The sequence below is a fragment of the Lycorma delicatula genome, chromosome 12, assembly GCF_047948215.1.
Source record: "Lycorma delicatula isolate Av1 chromosome 12, ASM4794821v1, whole genome shotgun sequence".
Classification (NCBI taxonomy): Eukaryota; Metazoa; Arthropoda; class Insecta; order Hemiptera; family Fulgoridae; genus Lycorma; species Lycorma delicatula.
Genome location: NC_134466.1, coordinates 50,085,878 through 50,113,721, shown reverse-complemented (window position 1 = coordinate 50,113,721; position 27,844 = coordinate 50,085,878). Strand labels below are relative to the sequence as shown.

Sequence of the window (27,844 nt, the reverse complement as noted above, 5' to 3'; positions counted from 1 at the left end):
TGTTGTCTTCTTCACATTCTAAATTCTTTTAACAAAATTCAATGACCTTCATAAATGGGATGGTCTTACCACTACAAGAAAACATCTATCTTTGCCTTTGTTTAAATTTATTTTTCTTTTAGATGTTTATCAAAATTTATCTGGAGATTCAATTCTCTATTGCTTGTACTACAATAAATCATTTTTTTCGTCAGTTGGTTTGATCTGTTTTTCCAAATAACTGAATTTTTCTGTTCGCCATTACTGCTCCATATTTTGTTTTTTTTTCTGTTTTCCACTTTTGTTGTTGCAATCAATACAGTTTCTTTTTTACATATATTTTTAAGCTAACTTTCTTAAAAATATGTTCAATACCTCTGTGATTTAGCTTCCTTAACAATAATATTACCAGTTTATTCTAATAATTTTTTTTATTTTTAATGCAGTGGGAAAATTTGCGGAACTCAATATATGCATTTAATTGGATCAACAAATCGGAATGGTTTAAGAAAATGTTACTAATTATGATGACAAGGAATAACAGACCGATTGAAGTCAAACCGTATGGATTATTTGTAGTAAATTTAAGGAATTTCTCTGCGGTAAAAAACAATTTATTACTAAATTATTATAACCATTTTACAATAGAAATAAGAATATTTTTTATTAATATATAACCATATTTTACAGGTCATTACCTATTCTTCATTAAATACGTAACACGATAAGTTGAAGTGTATAGCAAAAAGAGTACAAATAAGATTCATGATGTCTCAAACTACAAGTCTGCACTCTCACCATGCGAAATTTTTCAGCACGAACAAGGGATCCTGTATTTGTACTTACAATACTTAAAACATATTTATTAAAAACCAATTTTTTTATACCTTTATTGATATTAAAGTTTCTTTCGGTACGCCGGAAGGTGGAGGTAGATTTCACCGGTACTAAGTAGGGAATAAAAAAGATTTCCACCTTAAAGTTAAGAAAAACTTCAAATATACCCAATACGACAATGGTTGCATGTGAAAAAAAGTTTCACATGCTTACAATACGACAAGCAACCATCTTCTTACAATTCCACCAACATTTTTGTCATCCCTTGCCGTAAGGATTGGTCACATCAAAAATTGTTACAAACAAAAGTTTTAGGTAATATTTTCAGGACTAATCACCACGTAAAACCGATTAGATACTGTGCTTATTAAGGAAGGTATGATTTTTTTGTCATCGAAACCACATTTTCCAACCCGCTGGGCCAACGGTTGGTAATATCAAAAAACTATCCATAGATAAGTTTTAGGCCCTTATTCAAAGAATAGTAGGAACTTTAGACGAATTTCATATTTTATTTAATAAGAAAGTTATAGCAATTTCTTTTTCGAAAAAGCCCTCCATTTCCACCTTCATGATCCGATTTTTCCCATTAAAGAACTCGACCGAGATTTTGGGTCGTTATATTTTGTCCATCAATTTGAAAGTGATTGGCGTAAAAATACGGCAGTTATCCTGTCCACAAAAAAGTCAAATATATATATTAGATATATATATTTTTTTTTTTTTGAACTGACGGTGTTTTTGGCGTCTGGAGGATGCGAAAATACGTCGAAATGTTAACTTTCTTGTGAAATCTAAATCTACAATACAGAATATGATAGCTAAAAATAAAAGCTACCAGAAAATTATTTATTATGGCATATTTAGAGAATTTATAGCAAGTCATTTAGACAATTACACTACGCATGCGCTAAAAATAATCTATCCCGTTTTCGTGTAGTCTCATCTACAGGCGGTTAAAAAACTCATTCATTTACTGGTAGTTTAACTGAACAGAATTGTTCGTACGCCGACACTTTAAAGAAACACTTCCGAACCTAAGTTTATCTAAGTCGAATTATACTTTTAGCAGTAAAATTTGTCCTAATTTTGTTATTGAAAATTACGAAATAATTTAGTTTTTTATGTCAAACAGAAATTAATATACATGAAATATAAATAATATTTTTCTTTTTCAGTCAATTAATGCAATTTATTCTTTCTATAATGTTCTCAATAATACTAAAATGAAATAAATTTCATTAATAATATAATATGGTCGATAATATATTTCATCAACAAATACAGAAATACTATGTTGTAATGTAAACAGAATAACAATAAACTGCCACGAACCACATAAAATGCGTAAATTAATGTAGTTTTTAATTAATAAATAATTAAATTAGAAGATGCATCATAATATATTTATTGTGTTATGTTTTTTTTTTTTTTTACCTGGCTGAGGGAAGAATGAAACACATAGCCAAACTCTTGGGTTATGGTTTTCTCTGTCCGTATTATAAATAATGAATTATATCATTCTTAGATGTTTTCCTACAGAGATATAAATTTCTCTAAGGGAAGCTGGCTTGCCACACGTTAATATTGTAGAAAAAGCAAAATCATTACTATTAAAATTAAAAAAAGGAACCGTTGTAAAAACATAAAAAATAATAATAAAAGAATAAAGTAAGAGATTATTAAAAAAAATTAATTGAATCTATAAATAATCGTGACAAACGTAAGGAAAAAAATTACAAAAAATAAAAAATAAAAACCACTACAAATGTTGAATCATAAAAATTATTTCGTTATCTTTATTGTCACATGTTTTTTGCAGTTTAATAAAATAATTCACCACAGAAGCTCAAACCTATGTGGGAATATAGAAATATAAAACGTGGAAATATAGAAATGGAAATTATCACCAGAACTTATAAAGTGTCTCGAGCATTTCCACTGAAAACGATGATATCTTTCAAGGTCAAATTTAGGTGTCTGAATGCAGGAGTTGAGAGACAGAGTGGTAGGGTTATACAGATACAGTAGCCATACTAACTGCAGATAATCTGGTACAGAAGAAGCTCGAGGGAGAACGGGAGTACATCATAGTGGCGCGGAACAACTACGGCGCGGGAGAAAGAACGGGTGACAACGGGGTGATGGACAGCCTTCTGCGGAGTTGCTGTTCGCCTGTGCATTCACAGGTGGGAAGTGCCTATGAGGCACGAGAACTGTAGAGCCCCCAGACGCAAAGAGACCACTGTCCCGGCGGGGACTTCCCCCTCTCGTAGTGTCACAGCTAGAGGCAAAGGCATGAAGACCGAGTTCCGGCTCTTGTGGTGGGGAAACAGAGACCATGTAGTCGGACTGGTAACTCCACTTCGAGAGTCTGTGAGATAGGAGGTTTAGTCGGTAGGGGGCAGGCACACACATGCACATTTAATAACATCTTGCGGAACCTGCTAACGAGCTCGACACTTCACCCGTAAATGGGGTTACTCCGACTCACCTAAAATATTATAAGAAATAATATTTCAACTTCTTTTATTTTTTGAATACATACATACGAGAAATGATTCACATGGTTTAAAACACCTTCGTTCACGCTATCGAAATTAAAAGAAAAAATGTAAATACTATTTTAAAATTTTACGATGGATTTTTTAAACAACTTTAGTATGAATCTTTAAAGATTTATTCTCTACAATTATTTTTAACTTTATTGTTTTTTTTCCTAAGATTGTTTCACAAATTTTAGTCTAGTTTATGTGTATGTATGTTAATATACAGCGGTCTCTGTGAATCTGTTACTGTTTTAGATAAAGCTCAATCAACCGATTAAGCTGAAATTTACCCTTATCGAATCGTTTACAAGACTTCTCGATGGAAGAAACCAACGTAAAAATAGATCGGATGGACGCAATTAAGCAATTTTTCCTTGTTATAGCAAGCGGAAAAATCATTTTATAAAAGTGAACATGGCGTCCACAAAAAATCAAACGCATATCAAAATGTAGAAAGGTATATGATAAAAGAATAAAATTTAAAAAATTATTTTTGTAATAAATCGATTAGTATTGTAATTAAAAATTTACGAAATCTCTTGATGGATAAAAAAGGAAACGGAAAACAGATTAAACTTAACAATATCATTAATAAAATCAACTTCACAATAAACATATATGTCCAAAGTAGACATTTTTCCTGATGATTTCATCGTGAAAAAACTTGATTAAAATTAGGATTATTTGACTATATCATAATAACAGATGATTATACAAATAAAAAATAATAAGAATTTTATTATTCTCTTTTAAATTCTTTCGTTAGATTGCCCTCGACAAGGGAGTCACTTTAGTTAATCAACCAGGGAGGACGTCTAAAGAAAGACCCTTTTTTTCTTTTTTTTTAATCCCCTTCCCCTTGGGACAGGACCTAGACCGTCGAGGCACGACTCAATCCCAAAATTTCTGTGAGACAGCACAGTGTCAAATACGAACGTTTAGAAAATAACGTCAACTACTTCGATTTCAATCTGAATGATTACAGTGGGTACGTCCAAAAGTTGAATGTCTCCATCTGCTTGACTTAGGGGCTACTGAATAACAGTTTGCAGTTAATATCACAAAATCTAGTAATCTTTTTACTTAATGTTTGTTTACTTTATTTATTTATTTTTTATACCATATTTACGAGTACAAGTACCATATCTCATACAAGTTGATTATTTCTTTGTTCGACTACCTACCACTTGATTGTTTGTTTCTTTTATTCGTTTATTAGTTTTTATTTTCTTAAATTTTATGGACTATGAAGCGTTGGCAGAAATATTTTTTCTAATGAACTTTAAGTTTACCGGTTACTGATAACTACTATTATCGATTGTTTTATTTGGGAGCTCATTAAGAACATTGAGGGTTCATGTACTTATTATCTAACTACTTACTTATAGTACCACTTAAGGACACGATTGTAAATATACTGGTTGTGGAACAAAAAAAAAATTCTATGTTCTATGATTATGAAGTTTATTACTGTGCCGAATATGCGCTTGGTTGTCAGTAAAATTATTTTAATAATACTTACAGTATCAGACACATTGTATTTAGGGACAACACAATCCCTTGATGATTCCTGTGGCGGTGCTTCCACTACAACTCATTTTTATAAATATATATATATTTTTTTCTATTTTTCTAACGTAATTGCATATTATTATTAATTTTCTATTATAATTAGAGAATGTCCAATAATTGTACAGATTATAACATTTATAATATATGTTCTACTACAAAAGTTATTAAAGTATAATATTAAAAAATGCTAAAGACAAAGAGAACCCCCAAGGGATGAATCCGTGAGTAAACGATAACAGTTTGCTGCATCATCTCCTATCAGCTGCACTGATCGCTGTTTTTGAAACGTTAAGTTTTATCAATAAACAGTTACACATTCCTTACTCCCCTCAACATCAAGGAACTTTACACCAAAAGTTAGTTAAAAAAAAATTTAGTTCGGTCGCATCTTGCAACAACGTCACAGATAAAACTTTGTTTCAGCTGTCCTCAATTTTGTAGAAATTTAAAAAAAATGTTTGCTATGTAAGTCATCTACAGTATTAAGGAACGCTATGGTGAAAAATACTGATCTTACGAGATATTATTATAACGGTAACTGCCTCCAGAAGTTATGAGATTTTTGCTTTAATGTGACTTGAACATCAAGTAATTAGAAATAAAATTGTGTATAAATATTTAGATTTTTTATACGTATATTTTATTTTATTGTTAGACGTACAATAAAATATCAAAATCTAAACGTAATTTTGTTCAAAATCTCTATAAATATTAAATCTTCTTTCATACTTACCAGGGAATATCGGCAAAAATGTTTTATTACTTTTACGATGAGAATTTTCTAATCGATCAGTAATTTTCATTTATTATTACATATTGATATCAATTAAAACTAATTGTATATTTTCAAGAGGTTTTTAATCAGCAACTGTAAATTAAAGATTCCAGATATTCATGGTCCTAGATATCCGAGATAAACCATATATTCAAGTGTTTCAAGATCAAAAATGCAATAATGCAATAAGGATAATGCAAAAATAAAAAAATGCGAAAATACAAAAGTGCAAAAATGCGAAAATATTTAAGACTCAAGATTCTAAATTAAAAAAAGTAAAAACAAAAAACCAATAAATTCAAAACTCAATATTTAAAATAAATTTAAAAAAATGAATATTAAAAACTCAAAATTTAAAATAAAAAATAAAAAATTCAAAACTCAAAGTTTAAAATAAAAAAAAAAAAATTCAAAACTCAAAGTTTAAAATGAAAAATAAAAAATAAAAAATTCAAAACAAAAAATTCAAAATAAAAAATAAAAATTTTAAATAAAATAAAAAATTCCAAACTCAAAATTTAAAATAAAAGATAAAAAATTCAAAATTCAAAACTCCAAACTCAAAATTTAAAATAAAAAATTAAAAATTAAAAATTAAAACTCAAAGTTTAAAATAAAAAAATAACAAAATTCTAAATTCAAAATTTAAAATAAAAAATAAAAAATTCAAAATAAAATAAAAAAATTCTAAACGCAAATTTAAAATAAAATAAATAAATTCCAAACTCAAAATATAAAATAAAAAATAATAAATACAAAACAAAAAATTCAAAACTCAAAATTTAAAATAAAAAATAAATTCTAAACTCAAAATTTTAAATAAAATAAAAAATTCAAAACTCAAAGTTTAAAATAAAAAATAAAAAATTCAAAATTCAAAACTGTAAATTTAAAATAAAAAATAAAAAATTCAAAACTCAAAGTTTAAAATAAAAAATAAAAAATTCAAAACTCAAAGTTTAAAATGAAAAATAAAAAATTAAAAATTCAAAACAAAAAATTCAAAATAAAAAATTAAAATTCTAAACTCAAAATTTAAAATAACAAAAAATTCCAAACTCAAAATATAAAATAAAAAATTAAAAAATTCTAAACTCAAAATTTAAAATAAAAATAAAAAATTCAAAATTCAAAACTCAAAGTTTAAAATAAAAATAAAAAATTCAGAATTCAAAATTGATGGTGTAAATTAATAATTGATATAATTTATAATTAATAATTGTTACATAATTGTTGATAATTATTATTAAAGACAAATAATTGATAGTTAATATTAAGTAATTGATAGTTAATAGTCAATAATTAATATTTAATAATCAATAATATTAATGATTAATAATTAATAGAATTAATTTTTATTTAATTAGTTTATTAATCTGATCTGTTTTCAATTGTTTAATTGATAACATATCAATCGAAAAAATTTTCAACTATTTGTAATCAAATAAGAAAACAGCTAAACGCGTTTTTTTTTTGAACCGTAAAAATTTGCTAAGCTATTTATCGAAGATCGCATAGAAAGACGATCCAAATACATAACAAATCATTTTACTAATATTCAAATAACGAATTTAATTAATATACATAATATTGTGTAATTCATGCCCTCTCAGCAAATCTTCTTTTATCATAATTGTAATTAGTCGTATAACATCAATTAATTTAGTATTTAAAAAAAAATAATACTGTTTAAAATCAAAATAAGATATATGCCTGTTAACCGTAAAGATACCACAACATATCTCAACGTATACTATTTCATATTTCGGAAAAAAAAAGAAGTAAATAGTTAAATTTTTATTATGCAATATTTTATTCATCCCGTGCCCACTTCAAGTGCGATGAGGTATTGATACATAAATAAATAATAAACAGTGAATACCTAACAGCAACGAAATAGTAGTCCTAAAATAAACTTTATTCTTTATTTAAATATAAGAACACCGGTTATAAAAATAAAAATACACGTACCAAAGAAACTATTGAACATGAATTTTTTAATAATACCTGAACCCACAATTTATTGTTCACTATTTTTATTCCAAATAGCATTCGTAAGCTGATGAAACTAAACATTTTTAAAGTAATCTTCATTCGTACCGTAGTTATTAAAAAGCAAGGAAACATTTACCTGTAACCAGAACACAAACATAGCAAGTCAAGAAAACTGAACTCACTATCATTACCATGACTTACTCACTTCGTAGGTAAGTGAAAGAGTTTGTTTTTGATCTTTGTTTACAGATTAAATTTTATAATAGTAAAACGAATCTTTTCTATCTAAAGATTCAATAACCTAATTTTGACAGAATTTCTATCGCGGATCTTTTATATCGAAAAGTCTTTTTAGAACAAACAATTAACAAATTAAATTTCAACTAGGTCAGAGTAAAAGCTATTACTATAGCTTTATATATATATATATCGCATATCAACAGATATGTGAAATATATATTAATAATATTTTTTTCTTTTTTTAATGTGAGTTTTTCTTCATAAAATCGATTAATTACGTTAAGACTCAGATTTCATTTCCTCCTTTTTTATTTGTAAAAATAAAACTAATTCTCTTTCTTCTGTTACTCTTAATAAATTTTCACTCTTTCTTTTACTCTTTTATATATTCTCAATTTTTTCTTACTCTTATTAAATGAATTCGTCTAATGCTCTATTGTTAGTCAGTCTTGTAATAATTATAAAATAAATTAATAAATTTTACAAACGCAATTCATTCATTCATATCGTAGCAGAACATAAACGCAATTTTCTATACAAATAAATAGATACTAAAAATATTATCGATTATCCATTTAGAATCGCAAATATGACTTTTTTTTTACCTTGTAGTTACAATTAAACATACATATTGGCCAAACACGGTAATCAAATCACATTGTAAACAATAAAGGTCAAAATTAGAAGAATTTTGAATCCAATTTATCCTCTTTAGTGATTTATTGATTTTTAAGCAATTTTTCTTTTGTTATTGTGTAAACGAAGGTTACTTTCGTATTACGATAATTTGTTACGTAAATTGAATATAGTAAATAAATAACAAATTAATTAATTTAATTTATATTTAAGCTTCCAGCTCTCATATTGGGTGAATTTACATATGGATATTATGGATCTTGATGAAAATGTTGAGTGTGTAATCTTTAAAAGATGCCTGGACCTATCTAAACCAAATTTAATTGGGAAGATTTGCCGATATTTTTTCGCATTTCCTTGATCAATTTTCATCATTCAAAAAAACACTTTTACACAATAGATAATCAATTTTGGACACCTAATAATACCATTCCAAGACGCCGCCCGCAGGGCTTATCTGCGAGGGCGTTCCTATACGCGTACGCATATACACTAAGACAACCGAAATTTAAGAAAGGCTGTAGGAATGAACTTCGCATTTATTACAACTATAATTTTTTACTTTATTTAATAATAAAAATAATTCAATTAAAAAATTTATTCTGTACATATTAATTCAATAGGGCAAGAAACAAGGAGGGGTGGTGTGGCGACCGGAACGTCACTAGGCGAGTGTCTTCCCCTACGGAATTGGGATGTCCATATTAATTGGAGGTGTCAATAATTGTAAAAGCCGTCGGCGGAACGGCGACTGCACTGCCGATGGGCATGGGATGCCGTGCAGTCGTGAGGTGTAGCGGCGTTTTGACGAGGACAGATTAGAATGAGCAAACTACACTGTCGGCGGGATGCGGCTGCACTGTCGAAGGGCATGGGACACCATGCAGCCGTAAGATGTACCGGCATCTCGACGATAGTTTATTGTGGTGAATGTCACGCGGGACTCTGCGATGGATCCGAGTGGGAGTAGGAGGTCTGTCCACCTCTCCCTAGTGTACCAGACCGGAGTCCATAATTTAATCTCAGTCAGGTATTTATTTAAGCGTTAGCTTAGTTTCACTAAGGAACTAGGACTAAATTTCGTTATTACGATCAACATGTTTGCCGGTATGTTCTATTTGCCTCGAATTACGAGACATTTACGAAATTGGATCATAATAAGCAGAACTAGGCGCGGGGTACGCGTTTCCGCGGACTCGGTTAGCTAGTTCAGTGGGAAACGATGTAGGACATTCAAGATGTCCGGACGAGGCCTTCAGCGAAGGCAAAAGCCAAGTTTAAAAATCACCGATGAAAATGAGACATTTACATCGGTGGCATTCCAACGAAGCCTGGTTTATTACTGTAAGATAAGTTAGATAGCGAAAGATGACTCCCGTTAAAGCCCACCAGAGCTTAGAACGGGGTGGGGTAGTGTGGCCACCGGAAGCGTCAAAAGGCGGGTGTCTTCCCCGACGAGGTTGGGATGTACATACTAATAACATACAATAAAATACATGTTAATATATTAAGTTATAAAATTTTAAGTTGTTGAAATGTTTTTTTTTTTTTGGAAATTAAATTTGTTTATTCGAATTCTAACCCTAACTTTACCTTTATTTTTTTGATTTTCTATTAAAAGATGATGACCCTATGAAACGTATGTCGTAAATATTTAAAATCAGACCGCACGAAAATGTTTCTTGCTTTTGGATAACCGTAAGTAAACGGCGACAAAATAAATCGATAAATATCTAATTCAGGAAAAAATTAAACATTTGACGTGAAAAATAAGTTTTTCATGTCTTTTTTTTGTGCGTTTAACATAAAATTGTGATGTTGTGAGCCGGCAGAGGTTGCGGACCGTTTTCTTGCGATCTGCTATAATGCAAATTGAAAAATTCCGTATCTGATAAATTTTACACGTACACAATCGGAGTTAATATATTAGCTTGTTTCAAAAACTTACAATGAAATTTTTTACTTTCAGGAAATAATATTAAAAGCATATCAAAAAAATGGTAGTTTCTAATAAAATAAAAACTACATTAAATATATTAGGTTTCAATTTAAACAACGGTAAATACAAATTAAGAATTTTATTATTTATTGCATTGGAAGTACTGATATCGTCGTTTTGTATAATACAAATAAAATACAACTGGAATGATTTGGATAGTAGAATAAATTCATTAAAATCAATGACATTTTTCATTGTCGTATTTTTTAATGTTGCCGTTTATTTAAAATCTTTGAAGAATATTATCAAAACATGTAAACTGATATTTGATGGGACTTACAATGAATTTCCATACCAGATAACAGAAGAAAGAAAAAAATTAATAACTCTAATGTCAAAACAATTAATAACAAATAATAATGTTTTGTATTACTCAATGAATTTATACTGTGTTATTTCATGTACCTCGACATTAATTTTTACATTTTTTATTATTATAACTACTGGTGACTTAAATACGATAAAAATTGAAAATTTACCATTACAATACCCCGTTTACTATTTTTCAAATTATAAAAATTTGTACATTTACTCAGTTTGGTATTTATTACAGTCTATATGTATTTGGTTTATTTGTAATTTTTCATATCTTACATATGCTGTAACATTGTTGTCGATGAAACTTATAAGTAATGACATAAAATTACTTTCTTTCTCGATAAATGAAATGGATTACATAATTTCGATGAACGTGAAATCAAAAATAAATCCACAAATTATTAATAAATGTGGAAATGAATTTAAAGAAAATGAATTAAAATTAATAAAAAAAATATTAATATATATTATTGAATATCATCAACTAATTTACAGGTTAGTAGAATATTATTTATAAACCTTACAATAATGATAAATTCTTCTTTTTTTTTTGGCTTCCACACATCCATTACAGAAATTACTATCAACCGTAGTAAATTACACTGAAAGGTTTGGAAGTTTAATACATAGTAGAACAGTAAATCGTTCGTATGATACTGCCCTCAATCTAAATACAAATTCTATAAATATATATTTAATATTATATTACATAATAGTCCGGATATTCACGAGGAAAGATAAATAATTTTGGAAGTGATGCTAGAGGTTGAACTAAATAAAGAAATTCATACGAATAGATGTCCGAAAACGCTTTATTATCGAGTTAAATTAACGAAAATGTCATTTTCATGCGACAAAAAATTCAAAAAATATTTCCATACGTTCTAACCGTGAGAAAACTTTTAAAACATTAATAAAAGTTAAAAATTTTAATTCATCCAGTATAAAATAAAATATTATTAAAGGCGATTAATTTTTTTTTTTTTTTAATTGTGACATTGCTCAACTTTTTACAATTAATCTTCAATTTTACATAATTTTATCCACATATTTTCTGCACCAATAATAAATGTTGCGCATGTAATTATAGTTACTGTTAAGAGGTAAGCATCAAGTATTTACAACAATTTTTATAGTCGATTTATATTTTACATATAAAAACCTATTTTACTGAACGTTTTTCCGATTTCTATAGTATACTTTATATGTAATACACACAAAACTTACATATATCAAATGCGGAGATGATGCATGTTTAACTATATGAGCGTTGAATTACTTTCTTTACATACATTGTATCTTTTTTGAAGGAAGTATGGTGTATAACATTATGAATATACAGAATGATTCACGAGAAATGTAACGAAATTACTGGTGAAAAGTAATGAAGAATGTTAATATGAACGTAGCTTTGGAAACGTAACCCAAAACATAACCACCGGGTTGGTCTAGCGGGAACACGTCTTCGCAAATCAGCTGATTTCGTATTCGTTAGTTTCAACGTCAAAATCCTAGTAAAGACAGTAACTGTTATACGGATTTGAATATTAGATCGTGGATACCGGTATTCTTTGGTGGTTGGGTTTCATTTAATTATACATTTCAGAAATGGTCAACATGAGACTGTATAAGACTGAACTTCACTTACACTCATGTATATCATCCTCAATCATCCTCTGAAGTAATACCTAACGGTGACTCCCGAAGGCTAAACAGGAAAAAAAAATTTGGAAACGTTTCGTTAGGAATGCCGGATGACGAAAGAGTTAATCCTGATTTCTGCACCTTCGGTAAAATTAGGCTGGATTCAGAAGTGTAGTTGTGAAATTAACATTTCAGTAGTATTCGAGAGATTTCTTGAATATATTAAACAACAAAAAAGGGGGGGAAAATAAAAAAAGGGTTAAAAAACTCTTGAGATTAGAATACTTTCATTAAATGGATAATAAATAAATGAAAGTTTTAAAGAAAGTAAGGTATTTGATTCTAGTAAAAATAGTATACGGCTTTTTTTTACGTTTGATTTTTTTATTTTTCTAAAAATATCTAATTATTTTTTTCGTAATATTGAAAATTTAGTTTAGTTTAATGTTTATATAAAATTTGCTACATTTTTATATGTTTTTAATAAACTTGGAAATTCTTAATTTTGTATTTAGTTTCATTGTACTTTATACGTGCCATTTTACTTAGAATCAAAAATTCTACTACTTTAGTTTAAAACTTCTATGTTTATTAGACATTCAACAATTTTATTAGGCCAAACATAAAATGGTGTGTTTTAATTCTATATTTCTCAAAACCTACTAAAAAATCAATTTGGAGACTTATTTTTTCAACTTTTCAGGTCAGATTTTTTGTTATATCACTAAATTTATTCTTTAATTTGGCAACAAGAACGAAATCTTTTCCTTACCTATGTTTATATAAAATTTCTTCTTCATTTTCACCAGTAAAACATGTCCTGTTACTTTGTTACATTCTTTATAAATGGCTCTGTATAAGCAAACAATTTTATTATACGTTATGTTTTATATCAATGTTTAATTATTACATAGCAAAACGTTTCTATAATGAAATATATTCTTTTTTACTTCCTTCTACTTAGGAAGTATTGTAATCGCAAAAAATATCGGTTTTCAGGTTTCAACGGAAATATCCATTTTGACCATCCCTGAATCCATTTTGACTAGTTTCGGCGTGACGTCTGCACGTACGTACCGACAAAATCAAAAAAATTTGGATTTTGGACTTTTTCTTAACTGCAATAATTCCTCACTGACACCTTTTCAACGATATATCATAAGTGGTACTTATTTTTATTGGTTCCATAGTTATAGTCAAATAAAATTTTAATTAATGAAATATCTGGACCTTACAAGGGGAAGGCACAACGATTCGAATCCGACTTCGTTTCGCTTTTTTTTAACTTATTTTATTTATTTTTTTTTTTTTTTAATATATTGATTTATTAATTATTAACTTCAAATTGTAAAAAAGAAATTACGATAAATAATAATTTAATAACAACTTAAAAAAAAAATATGAAACGTGTATATATAATTTAACAGGCACACAAGGAAGTCACATGGTGTCCACATCAGATTTTTAAGTGTGCTGTGCCATAACCAAATAATGACACCATAATTTATATGACCTTTTATATATGGTTCGCTTATAAATAGCTGATGAAAGAAACATATCTGACTATATGCGTCAATAGAGTAAAAATTAAACCAAAAAAAAACTCAAAAAATAATTTAGAAATTTTCAAAGCATTCTCAAACCAAATCTCCCACAAATAAAAAACATTTTTTTAATTCTTTCCTATTTCAATCATTCTTTCATATTTCCCGTCTTCATCAAGCATTTTTTCTTTCAAAATTTTTTTAAAATTATGAATATAATATTTGATATTTTTCACAGCTTTAAAAACTAATGGAAAAACGAAGTAAAAATATTACAACATTGAGCTTACAATAAATTTGTGAATTTGAATACTTCAAACAATTATTAGATGAAGATGAATATGAATGGGGATGAAAATATTACTAACAAGGGAAAAATACAAAAATTAAGAGAAAATGATAAAAATAAAGAGGAAGAAAATGTTAAAACCAAAGAAAGAATAAAAAGATGATGAATATAAAGAGAGAGAAAATTAGAAAATTAAAGAGCGTGTACACAGAATAAAATCAAAAAATTATATCAAACCAAAAGGCGATTATATGATTGGCAACAAAAACCAAATAAATGAAATGATGATCAACTCCGACTAGAGAGAATATTGTCCGACAATATCACAAGAGTAATGAACTAAAAGATAAGAATTATTTGCAATTTATTAAAGATCGGGCATGTATGTCTCAGTGTATATGTTGTTCATGCGAGGGTCTATTTTTTAATCACTCTGTAGTTAACTTTAATGTAGATAAAATTAACCAGAAATTCCAGAATAATTAAATAAAATTTAAGTAGAAAATCCAAAAATAATACGATTCTAAATTATAATTTTCAATTAATATAAAATAATCAGATGTTTCACCAAATCTGTTATATATACATATATGTAATAATGCCTATTAAATTACATATACAATTTTATAAAAGTACATAAAATTTTATTTCACAAATAACTTGTGATTTTTTTCATATTATTATTATTGAATAATTATGCATTGTAATTTTTTTTTTTACAATCACAGGTCAATTATTATTAAATCAATATATTTAAATTAAAAAAATAAAAGTTAAAAAACAAATAAAAAAAAGTTTAATAAAACAAGAGATGAAGTCCGATTCGAACGGATGTGTCTTCCCTTCAAGATAAAAATATTTCATTAATTAGAACATCAATTTTAATTTCGATTGCAATCCAAAAGTGACGTGGACAACCACATGTTACAACAATGCTGTCCAAAATTGCAACATCCTACGGCTAATCGTTTTTGAGTTATGCGAGGTACATATGTACGTACAGAAGTCACGCCGAAACTAGTCAAAATGGATTCAAGGATGGCCAAAATGGACATTTCCGTTGAAATATGAAAACCGAAATGTTTCGCGATCACAATACTTCCTTTACTTCGTTTTTTTTTTTTTGTCTTCAGTCATTTGACTGGTTTGATGCAGCTTTCCAAGATTCCCTATCTAGTGCTAGTCGTTTCATTTCAGTATACCCTCTACATCCTACATCCCTAACAATTTGTTTTACATATTCCAAACGTGGCCTACCTACACAATTTTTTCCTTCTACCTGTCCTTCCAATATTAAAGCGACTATTCCAGGATGCCTTAGTATGTGGCCTATAAGTCTGTCTCTTCTTTTAACTATATTATTCAAAATGCTTCTTTCTTCATCTATTTGCCGCAATACCTCTTCATTTGTCACTTTATCCACCCGTCTGATTTTTAACATTCTCCTATAGCACCGCATTTCAAAAGCGTCTAATCTTTTCTTCTCAGATATTCCGCTCGTCCAAGTTTCACTTCCATATAAAGCGACACTCCAAACATACACTTTCAAAACTCTTTTCCTGACATTTAAATTAATTTTTGATGTAAACAAATTATATTTCTTACTGAAGGCTCGTTTAGCTTGTGCTATTCGGCATTTTATATCGCTCCTGCTTCGTCCATCTTTAGTAATTCTACTTCCCAAATAACAAAATTCTTCTACCTCCATAATCTTTTCTCCTCCTCCTCTTCCTTTACTTCGTACAAGAAAGTAAAAAGGATTCTTATTTAGAGGAGAGAGTCGTTGATGCCCATCCGGCCTGCGCACCATGTGGTCCGTGCGCCAATAGCAGTAGCTGGACTGGCAACTAACACAACCAAACACGAACACGCACAAGTCAACTTCCTATTATCAATATGGCTAGCGTTAAACATTATATTTAGTACTAAAAAGTCTAAAACCGGTTAATTTACTGATATATGTCTATTTTTTTTTTCCGTAGGGAGGGAAAAGCTCTACCAGCCGCAGGCAGGCTCGCTCTGACGGCACGTGCGGGGCTGTTACCCGCTAAATTCCTCCCCCTCTAGTCACGCAGGGACCGAATCTATGCACACAGGTTATGCTCAATCACCCGGACGATTTATTTCATCCGGGCAATCACCTCTAAGTCATCATTTATTGATGTATAGTTAAGATATAAATATCACTGATAATAAACAACTAATAATATTTACTTTAAATACTATTTATATAAAAAAATAACTTTCTTTTTTTTTAGAAAATGTAACGTAATTAACAAAGCAATTCATGGTATATCAATGACGTTGAAGTGTGGAGCTTGCTGTTATTGTTGTATTTCAATTTACATAATTGTACAGGTAAAATTAAATTGTTTTACAGTAAATTTTAACTAAGTTATTAATTTAAATAATGCGGAATTGCGTAACGCTTCCTCACAATCCGCTTAAATAAGGTAATTTTTGTTTTCTTTAATGTGGCGATATTAATATAAAGATGCATTTGGCGATGTTATTTTTATAACAGGTTACTCGCACATGTTATTTCAATACTGACAAGCAATTTAAATAATCTCATTATCGCTAACTGAATCCACAAGCTTATTTAATATTTACTTTTAAGATACTGAGATAAAGAAAGCGCAGGTCATGAAGAAAGAATTTAGTTATAAAAAAATATATAAAAACGAATGTTAAACTCATTACTGTTTTATGATCGTATAGGACCACTTTATCATTCCATTATCCAAGTCTATTTGACGGGATTGTTTGAGCCTTGTTGTCCTTCCCAATACGTTTTTATACGTTCCGATCTTCGTGCCTTTTCTAGGGTTGAAAAAGTTGGTGTTGTAAGTTTTATTCTTGTAAGTGCGAAGCGAATGCTTTTGTTTTTAATTTTCCTGTTTAATTTTATCTTATCAGTGGTGTCTTCTGGTGGAAGGCTAATTATCTTCAGATCATCTCTTATTTCCTTGATCCATCTTCATCCTGACTAGGTGTCTTTCGAGTCGAGATATACTGTAAGAGCCGTTTCAGAAGTCTTGAATCTTGCATCCTAAAGATAAGTCCACAGAATCCTAATCTCCTCTTACGCATGGTATCCTTGATTGGTTCTAACACATTGTAAACGACTTTTTCGGGCACAATCCACCACTGCCCGTCTTTCTAATACATTTTATTGATTTTCTTCCAATTCTGGTTTTATAACTGTCTTGTAGTGTCTTATTTATGCGTTTCTTGATAAGCATTTTCTATTGTATACCATATTAACTTTTGAGCTTCACCTATTCCTTTTATTTGGACCGAAGTTTTTCGTTTAGGTTGTTTGTTATTATTCCCCGAGGTATTTAAACTGGATTACAATCTTGATTTTATTACGGTTTATGTTTATTTCTTTTAATCGTATTAGTTTTTAGGGCATAATTTGCCCTAAAAATGGATATTTAGAGGACAATTTTATTTTCAACGTTTTGAAGTTGTAATATCTGTGATTTAACCCGTCTATGTCGTTTGCTAACAGTACCAAGTTGTCGTCGAAACCAAGACAGTATGTTTTGGTTTTTCTGCCTATTTTTAATTTTGTGAGCATTTTTTAACCATTCCCTCATTAACATTTAAAGAGCGTATTGAATAATAGTGGTGAGAGCCCATTGCCTTGGCGTAATCCTGTTTTATCTGAAATGGTTCCGAAGTCTCTGTTTCTTTTCCTGTTATTGTTAGCTTGAGACTCATGATCTAGTCTAGAAATCTCCTCCGGGGTCTACAACCTCCCTCGTATTCTACTAGTTCTTTCTCGGGTTGTGATCCGATCCTGTTGAGGAAGATCGTGAAAAGAATTTTTATGTTGTATCTAAGAATGAGATTTCCCTGTAATTTTTGGGGTCTATTTTATCCCCTTTTTCGTGTAGCGGATGGATGAGGGGTGTCGACCAGTCGTCTGGTAGTTCTCATTTAATCCTGATGTTGACAAGCTGTTGATGAAGGGAAATTTTTGCTGCTATTCCTGCACGTTTCCAGATCTTTATATAAGTCTGATCTTCTCCCTCTATTTTGTAATTCTTTATCTCAACCAGTTCTTGGTAGATTTCTTTTATTGTGGAAAGTTTGATGTTTTCTGGTGGTGTTGCCGTTGAAGTTTAGTCGTTTTATCGGTTCTACGCAATTTAGAAGTTTTTTGAAATATTTAGTTAGAATTTCCGTGCTGTCTTTATTGTTAGGGCTAGTTTACCGTTTTCATTCTTTAATATTAGGGTTGGAGTTCGTATATTGGGAGCTGAATTTTGAATTTTTTGTAGTAGTCTCTCGACTGTATTTTATTGAATTCTTCTGCTATTGACTTCAGTGTATCTCTATGGTGTTGTCGTTTTATTCTCCTAAGGGTTCGGTTGGTTGCTTTTCACTAATTTACTAGATTTTGGAAAGATGTTTCTGATTTTTGGGATTGGTGAACAGCCATACTCGATGTCTTTTCTCCACTGTTTCGTCACATACCTCTGCATGTAGCGCATTGAAACAGGTTAATCATAATATCAGAATGATATATAAAATAAAAATATTTCTGGGATTATTTTCTGAATTGAATTTCTATATCAATATCGATTTTTTCATACAGTTATTACGTTTATTGGTAAGTAGATTCGCGAAAACTCATCCTCAATCCTAGCAATTTAGCATAGATTTTTGTATTCCGAACTAAGACGTTCTATCAGGGTAAGACATACTTGTAATCGGCATAAATTCGATTTTCAAATTAATATTAATATTTCATAATTCCTAGGCCGGCGAAGACACATAGGATGAAGAACTTCTAGGGCTACTAGAATTTATGATCGGATACAATGTGAATTTAGACCGGACCGTTGTCAAACACTTAAAGAGCAACTTATACACTCGGCTAAAAACAGAGTTCAAACTTTGAGAAATATTGTAGATGTAAATAGCGATAACTCTGATACAAACGTAATTTACACACTCTTTTACACACGTAATTTGTAAAAAAACCAATCCCTATTTTTGAAATACAGTACGCATATAATGCTTACTTCATATATAATTTTGCGTCAGGGGGTACTAGCATTATATATATATTGTTAAACTGACTTTTTCTAAGAGTTGTTGAAATACGGTAAAGTTTGCCCACTTTAAAAAAAAATCTGTTCCACGATCTCAATATTTAATTATCGGTTGTAATTTAATTATCGTCTTCATTGTTTAAGATATTTTAAAGTGAAACAACATTTTTTTGCAAAATCATGTCGTACACAATATATTAATTTTAAAATTTTAAACCCTGAAAAAATAGCACTTAGTTAATGATTATTGATAAGGTTTTTGAATCTACTACTGTCATTACTTCTTAAAAAAATGATTTAGTTAAGTCGGTTGAATAGTTTAAACTAACTATATTTTATCGGTAATTATCGTAACTCTTATTGATGGAATTTTACAATTTCTAGAAATTATATAAAAATTAATATTTTTAAATGGATGAATGGGAAGTCGGAATAAAAGGTACATTTTCGAAATTTTACTCAGTTTTACATTTAAAATCTTTTGTCCCAGATTTTGTTAATTTTATTTTGTATTATTAGTTCATATTGTTTAAACGCAGAAACTGAAATTTAATAATTGTATGTAATTTTACATGTACTAATTACATAAATGTTATTATTTGCAATTTTTTTTTTTGTATAATAATTATTAATTATTTACACATTATAGTATTACATAGTAAAGTTATTCATTAATTCAAGCCGTATCGCAAGCATTGTTTTCAAGCACAATGGACATCATTTACTGATGAATGTTGAAGAGGTAATTTCATTTTAATTTTGGCAATTTCCTTTTTTGCATGTATTCTACTACATAATCGCATAATTATATATGCCTCTTGTAACTATTATATATATATATATATATATATATATATATATATATATTTTAATTGATATGTAGATCATAGTTATACAAAGGAGAAATACAAGGAAAAACCCGCCAGGCGGTGAATGCGTGAATAAAGGATAACAGTTTTCAACAGCTGTACTGATTGCTACTTTAAAATTGAAAGTTACGTGAAAAACCGTTACACATTCGTCGCTCCGCTAAATATCAAAGAACCGTAACATAAAATTGCATTTAAAAAAATTCAATCGATCATATCCGTCACAACAAACTTTTTGCTCAATCATTAATCCCCAGCTTTTCCTCTCATTTTATTATATTGTGTGGATCACAGACGCGAGTGCCTAGTAGAAGGTAAAAGAACAGAATTCGAGCATCGGTAATTCGGTTTCTGAGATCTGTGAAATATTATCCCAGACTAGATAGGATTTGCAATGATGAAATCCGAAAGGATTTAAAAATGTTTAAGACAGAAAATAGAATTTTATGAAATAAACAAAGATGTTTAAAGCACCAAGATGTTTAATGCCGGATGAAAGGTTACCCAAGAAGGTTAGATACAAATCTACAGTTCGAAAAGAGATAAGACAAATGATGCGTTGATCACACGTTAAGGCATTATTTGAGATCTGAACCGGTAATATTCCTATAGACTGAAGGACGAAGCCCTTCGACTATAGTATCAGCATGATACTTATAGTCAATTACAAAAAAAATTATCTTCTTCGAGATAAATAGGACAGGAAATATTCAATTGTAACAAATTTTAACAAAACATTGCTATTAATGTTTTTCATAATAAACAACCTGAATTACATTCTTCTAGTATACTATTTTCTTTAGGTGAATAAGTAACTCTCTCTAAAAAGAATTAATACTAAAAAAACTGAAAACGTTTAAAAATTAATTAAGTTTTTTGTGTTATTTTTTAGAAAGATTTTTTACTTTTCAAGATCATAGAGATACAACTTTCTTTGAGAATATGTTAATCTTGTATATATATATTTTTTTTTTATTTATTTATTTTTTTTATAATACTAGTGGTGAACAGATAAACACTGAGGTACGTAATTCAATATCAGATAAGTTAATAGAAAATTAGAAATAGTTTATAAATCTCAGTCCTATGAGAAAAAAAAATGATTTCAAAATTGTTTACCAAAGAAATAAAGCTTCATATCAGAATATTGTATATTTATTACGTACAGTCACTATTATTCTGTCACTGGGGGGAAAGTAAGACTGTAGTCCGGTGGGAGATCCTTTTGAGGTTCCTCATTACAGGGAAGGCATTAAGACCGGAGTGCCGGTGAGGGGAAACCTTTGGGATCCCCTCATTTTAGGCATGGCAAGCAAGAAAGACCGAGTCCCAGATGCCTGGACGGGACTTTGTGCCCTTCCTACGTAGTTTGAGGCGATGGCACTCTTTGGAACTGAGCTGCTTAGTCGCAAATGATTTTTTGCCTTTGAAAACCCATTTTTTCCACCCCCTGGGCCAATGGTTGATAATATCAAAAAATTTTATTATAAAAATTTTTACAAATAACTGAAAACGCTAGAAAAACCTTTAAATATTAATAAATTTTTTGTTTTTTTTTTTTAGAAAGATGACTTACTTTTCAAGATAATAGAGATACAACTTTCTTTGACAATATGTTATCTTATATATATATTTGACAATAGCGGTGAACAGATAAATACTGAGGTACGTAATTCAATATCAGAAAGTAATAACAAAACAGTAAAATTTTCTTTTCTTTGATCTCCAATAATAAATAATATGGAAAACAAGAAAAACAATTGAAACGTGTTTTTTTACTGGAAACATTTTATCCCACAAAATTTACTTACAATATATTCTGAATAATGTAATACGTCCACAGTTCTAAGAAAATCTACTGAAGACTGCAGTTTTATTAATTAAATTATCCATTAAAATATTTTTTATTAAAGAATATTGCAAATATTTGACAGTTCAAATATTACAACATAATTCGAATATTACAAGTACTCGACAAAAAGAAGCTTGTCTTTGAAACTCGATTTATATCTTATTTTTTCTTGTTGAAAAAAAAACAATTTTTTAGTCGCGTTAAACGATATTACTTAACATGATATTCTTGAGATCTGTATATTTTATTCAAGGAAACTGAGATGAAAAACAAACAATTATTTACGCAGCTTTTTCCGTTTTTTAAACTTCCATATATTAAAATCTATTACACAAAGCGATAATAAAGTATGGAAACGGCTTTGTATTTCAATACTGAGAGTTACGAGGCGGTAGAAACAAGTGTGGATTTACAAAATAAAAAAATTACTACTACTTTATGATGTTTGAAACTTTTGTCAACCATCTTGGTACGCCTTAATTTATCATATTTCTTTATGGTATTAAAATAGGAAGGTTGTCATGTGATAATGGTTTTAACGTAAACGTTTCAGAAGAAAAAAAAATAGAAAGTATTCTTTCTCGATAAGTGAAGCTAGCTTACGTCAAACAATTTCAGTATTTTTTTAAAGATAACAAAGAAGTGAGTTAAAGATGTATTGTTAAACTTGAGTTAAACGAAACATATATTTTAATATTTATACACAGAACATAAATAAGAATTCTTGTTTTTTAGAAATGTATTGAACGGCATAGATGAAGTCCTACGCAAGAACAATCGCATGAAAATAAACAAGAACAAAACAAAAGTAATGAAATGTAGTAGAAATAACAAAGCTGTATCACTGAATGTGAAAATAGGAGGAGAAAAGATTACGGAGGTAGAAGGATTTTGTTATTTGGGAAGTAGAATTACTAAAGATGGACGAAGCAGGAGCGATATAAAATGCCGAATAGCACAAGCGAAACGAGCCTTCAGTAAGAAATATAATTTGTTTACATCAAAAATTAATTTAAATGTCAGGAAAAGATTTTTGAAAGTATATGTTTAGACTGTCGCTTTATATGGAAGTGAAACTTGGACGATCGGAGTATCTGAGAAGAAAAGATTAGAAGCTTTTGAAATGTGGTGCTACAGGAGAATGTTAAAAATCAGATGGGTGGATAAAGTGACAAACGAAGAGGTATTGCGGCAAATAGATGAAGAAAGAATCATTTGGAAAAATATAGTTAAAAGAAGAGACAGACTTATAGGCCACATACTAAGGCATCCTGGAATAGTCGCTTTAATATTGGAAGGACAGGTAGAAGGAAAAAATTGTGTAGGCAGGCCACGTTTGGAATATGTAAAACAAATTGTTGGGGATGTAGGATGTAGAGGGTATATTGAAATGAAACGACTAGCACTAGATAGGGAATCTTGGAGAGCTGCATCAAACCAGTCAAATGACTGAAGACAAAAAAAAAGAAATGTATTTTTGTTTCCATTACTTGGCTTTATTTTTCTTTCAGACCATCATTTATGTTATTATACTCTTCTCATTCTTCTGATCTTAGATCCTACAAAAATCTCTCGATATTATTTTTTCTGCTCTAAGTAGCCCACTGCTCTTGCAATCCTTCAAACGTTTTCCCCGTTTCTTTATACTTTCGTCAGTCCAGAATTATTTATTTTTCAATTACCTAAATAGCTCTCTGTATCCACTACTGATCTTTTTTATTTTTTGTTATGAAATTAGCTTAAGATAAATTTAGTTAGTCTTCTTCTATCAATTTAGTGTAAGTGTCAGAAGTAGTCGAACCTTCTTTTTCTCATAGCATCTTCTATTTTGTCAATTCCTTCTATTTTATACAGTTCTTCTGTGGATCTTGACCTGTATTGTCCCCTATCCTACACTTTGTGCCCCACACTTGTTCTTTGTGTTCTCTTCTTCATTCTTCTTAAAACATCCAACGTCGTTCATAGATGGGATGGTCTTACCACTCCAAGAAAATATATTTTTCTTTGTTTAAATTAATTTTTGTTTTAAATACTTATCGCAATATATCTGCAAATTTAATTCTCCGTTACTTGTTCTGTAATTAATCATTTTCTTGGTCATTTGGTTAGATCTGTTTTTCCAAGTACTTGAATTTTTCTTTTCGCTGCATTGTTCCATATTTTCTTTTTATCTCACTGTTTCTAATCTTTTTCTTGCAAGGAATTCAGTTTATTAAAAATATATAATTAAGGTAACTTTCTTAGAAACATTTTCAGTACCTCTATTTTTGTTTTAGCATCCTTAAGATTAATATTATCAGTTTTTCTATTAATTTTTTTTTTTTTTTAATTTTTAATGCAGTGGGAAAATTTACGGGACTCAATATATGCATGTAATTGGATCAACAAACCGGAATGGTTTAAGAAAATGTTACTAATTATGATGACAAGGAATAACAGACCGATTGAAGTCAAACCGTATGGACTTTTTGTATTAAATTTAAGGAATTTCTCTGCGGTAATAAACAATTTATTACTACATTATTACAACCATTTTAAAATAGAAATAAGAAAGGTTTTTATCAATATACTTACAGACCCGGCAATGCTTCGCTATTGCTATATTTCAGTATATATATATATATATATATATATATATAGACCAGTATATGTATAGATTAAATGGACACAACTGAAAAGTATGATAAAACAATAAAAAATTGAACATTACGTAACTTCTAAATATTTAACTTTTCACTTTATAAACGTCAGAATTTTAATATATTCAATTGGCAAAATAACAGCACAACCTATCGGATATAATTCAAACTACTCTCTAACCACAGTAGTCAGTTTAAAATACCACTACCATTCTTTCTACTGATCAGATCGAGGATCTCCATTCGGATTTTGGATTCGGAAAAACCCGCGCATAAAACGATCCAGTAGATTTTTAATCTACATCGGACACACATACAAACTTTGCTTTATATATATATATATATATATATATATATATATATATATATATATATATATATATAGAAGAAGAAAGTCTGTTAGTGTATTTGTTTCGAGAATATCTCGACACCGGCCGCTACCTAGCGGGTAAATATTTTTTTCAAAAATTTTTCTTTTCACGTAACTAACATATATTCTAAATATGACTCAAATCAGTCAATTAATACGATTTTTTTAAATATCTCAACCCTAGTGCCAGCTAGGGGGTCCATTATGCGCAAAAAAAAAATTTTCACGTAACTAATGTATATTCTGAACGTGAGCCAGATCGGAACATAAATTAAATTTTTCGAACTATCTACACCCCAGCGCCGCCTAGTAGGTCCAAAGTAATTTAAAACCCTTCGCGGGCATCCGAACAACAACTCAACAAAGTTTCATAGCACTCAGATGAATAGTATAAGAACGCAAACCGGACAAACATTCATTTTATATATATATATATTTTTTTTTTTTTCAATTTATTACCTATTCTTCATTTAACACGTCAAACAATAAGTTGAAGAAGTCGAAATCAAAAAGCGTATAAATAATATTCATGATGTATCTCAAACTAGAGTTCTTTTCGCAATCATACCAAACGGAATTTTCCTGCATGAATGTAACAGGGAATCTTGTTCTACTTAAAATGGTAATACTTAACCTACCGGGTTGATGTAGTGGTGAGCGCGTCTTCCCAAATCAGCTGATTTGGAAAGTCAAGAATTCCAGCGTTCAAGTCCTAGTAAAGTCAGTTATTTTTACACGGATTTGAATACATGATCGTGGATACCGGTGTTCTTTGGTGGTTGGGTTTCAATTAACCACACATCTCTGGAATAGTCGAACTGAGACTGTACAAGACTACATTTCATTTACACTCATACATATCATCTTCTGAAGTATTATCTGAACGGTAATTACCGGAGGCTAAACAGGAAAGTGAAAGAAAGGGTCATTCTTAAGGATTACAGCGTTAAATCGGTCGCTATCTTAGAACTGATATCATGGATGACGTCACTTCCGGTTCCCCTCATACTGTTCCATCCATCTCCCTACCCTTTGACCCCCCTGACAGTTCCGTTACACACGCCAACCAATCATAGCACAACGCCACTCACTCCCTCCTGCAACCACTACCATCCCCTTCAAAATGTGTCATCAGAAAATCAAAGCGTCGCGCCACCCCACTCGCCATTCCGCCATCACATCACATCATCTTCCCCTTCATACTTATTTGACCCCTTCGCAGCCCTTTTTTATCACCTACTCCCAGCCCTCCCCGTCTCATATGAACCAATTACAGCAGAGTGAATATATATATATATATATATATTGAGTGATTCAGGAAGAATGTAATAAAATTATTAAAATTTTTCCCTGATTTCTGCGCCTTCAGTAAAATGAATGGAACTCAAAATTCTACTTACAGTAGTTTTCCAGAAATTTGGTGTAATAGATAGAAGATTGGAGTCATAACACACCCTATTTTAAGTTTGGCGTAACGTAAATTTATTCAAGGGATAATAAACACACAAACGTTTAAAAAGAAAAGTTGTAGAAAATATGATTTTAAACAAAACAGTTTCCTTTAAATCTAAATCATATCAAAAGTGGTACTTTTTGACGTGTTTTGTTTCTAATAAACTTCAAAATTCTTACTTTTATATTAAGTTTATGTCACATTATTCATAATATTATACTCAGAATAAAATTCTGTACAAGTTTTGTTTCAAATTATTACTGCTTATTTCCCATTTAACATAGTTATTTTACAATAAAAACTAAATAGCGTGTTTTTCGACTCTTTTGTCTTTTACACAGGATTTCTCGAAAACTACTAAATACAATTTGGGATTTATGGTTTTTCAAGTCAGAATTCATGTAATACAACTAAACATATGCTTTAATTTAAGTCTCAAGCATCAAAGTTCCATTTATAATTACCGAAGGCGAAAAATCGGTATAAATCTGTCACTCTCTAAAGAAACACTACCGAACCTGAGTTTATATAGATTTTCTTCTTTATTTTCACCAGTAGAACATTTCCTGTTTTTTTTTTTTTTTTTTTTAGAATAACGAATGGTCTTTAGATTTTTATGTCTTAGATATTAATATTATAAGTAAATTATAAATAATATATTTTTCTTTTTCAGTCAATTAATGCAATATATTCTTTCTATAATATTCTTAATAATATTAAAATGAAATAAATTAGTATTAAATTTCATTAATAAAACAACATGGTCGGTACTATATTTCATAACAAATAAAGAAATAAAATGTTATAATTTAAATGGAATAAGCTGCCACGAACCACATAAAGTGTATTATTTAATGTGAAATAATAAATATTAATAATAATAATATTTATTGTTTGAATTAATAAATAATTTTGTTAAACGATGCATCAAAATATTTTTTTTTTACTTATTTTTACCCGACTATAACAGAGGGAACAATGAAGTACATAGCCAAATTCTGCAGTTATGGTTTTCTATGGGCATATTATAATTATCGAACGATATGATTTTCATATTTTTCTATCATAGATATTAATTTCCCTCTAGTAAGAGATGATAGCTACATGTCAATTTTATTTTTTTCCCCCCTACTCCCTCGGGCCGGTTATCCAATTAAGTATACGCAGCCCGAGGAAGTGTCCTTTTACTCAAAGGAGGCCTCCCCACCCACCGGC

The 27,844-nt window shown here is 29.5% G+C and overlaps 1 protein-coding gene and 1 long non-coding RNA gene across 2 annotated transcripts in view; one reads left to right on the top strand and one right to left on the bottom strand.

Moving 5' to 3' along the window:
- LOC142333312 (uncharacterized) overlaps positions 1-27,395 on the top strand; it is a 62,358-nt gene extending 34,963 nt beyond the window's left edge. Inside the window, exons 4-6 of the mRNA XM_075380335.1 lie at positions 21,879-21,980; positions 24,509-24,664; positions 27,303-27,395. Of these exons, the coding sequence (XP_075236450.1) occupies positions 21,879-21,980; positions 24,509-24,664; positions 27,303-27,359 (315 nt within the window). The 3' untranslated portion in view covers positions 27,360-27,395. The remainder of the gene's footprint in view (positions 1-21,878; positions 21,981-24,508; positions 24,665-27,302) is intronic.
- LOC142333155 (uncharacterized) overlaps positions 1-27,844 on the bottom strand; it is a 115,988-nt gene that overhangs the window by 72,549 nt on the left and 15,595 nt on the right. The gene's annotated exons all lie outside the window — the stretch shown is intronic.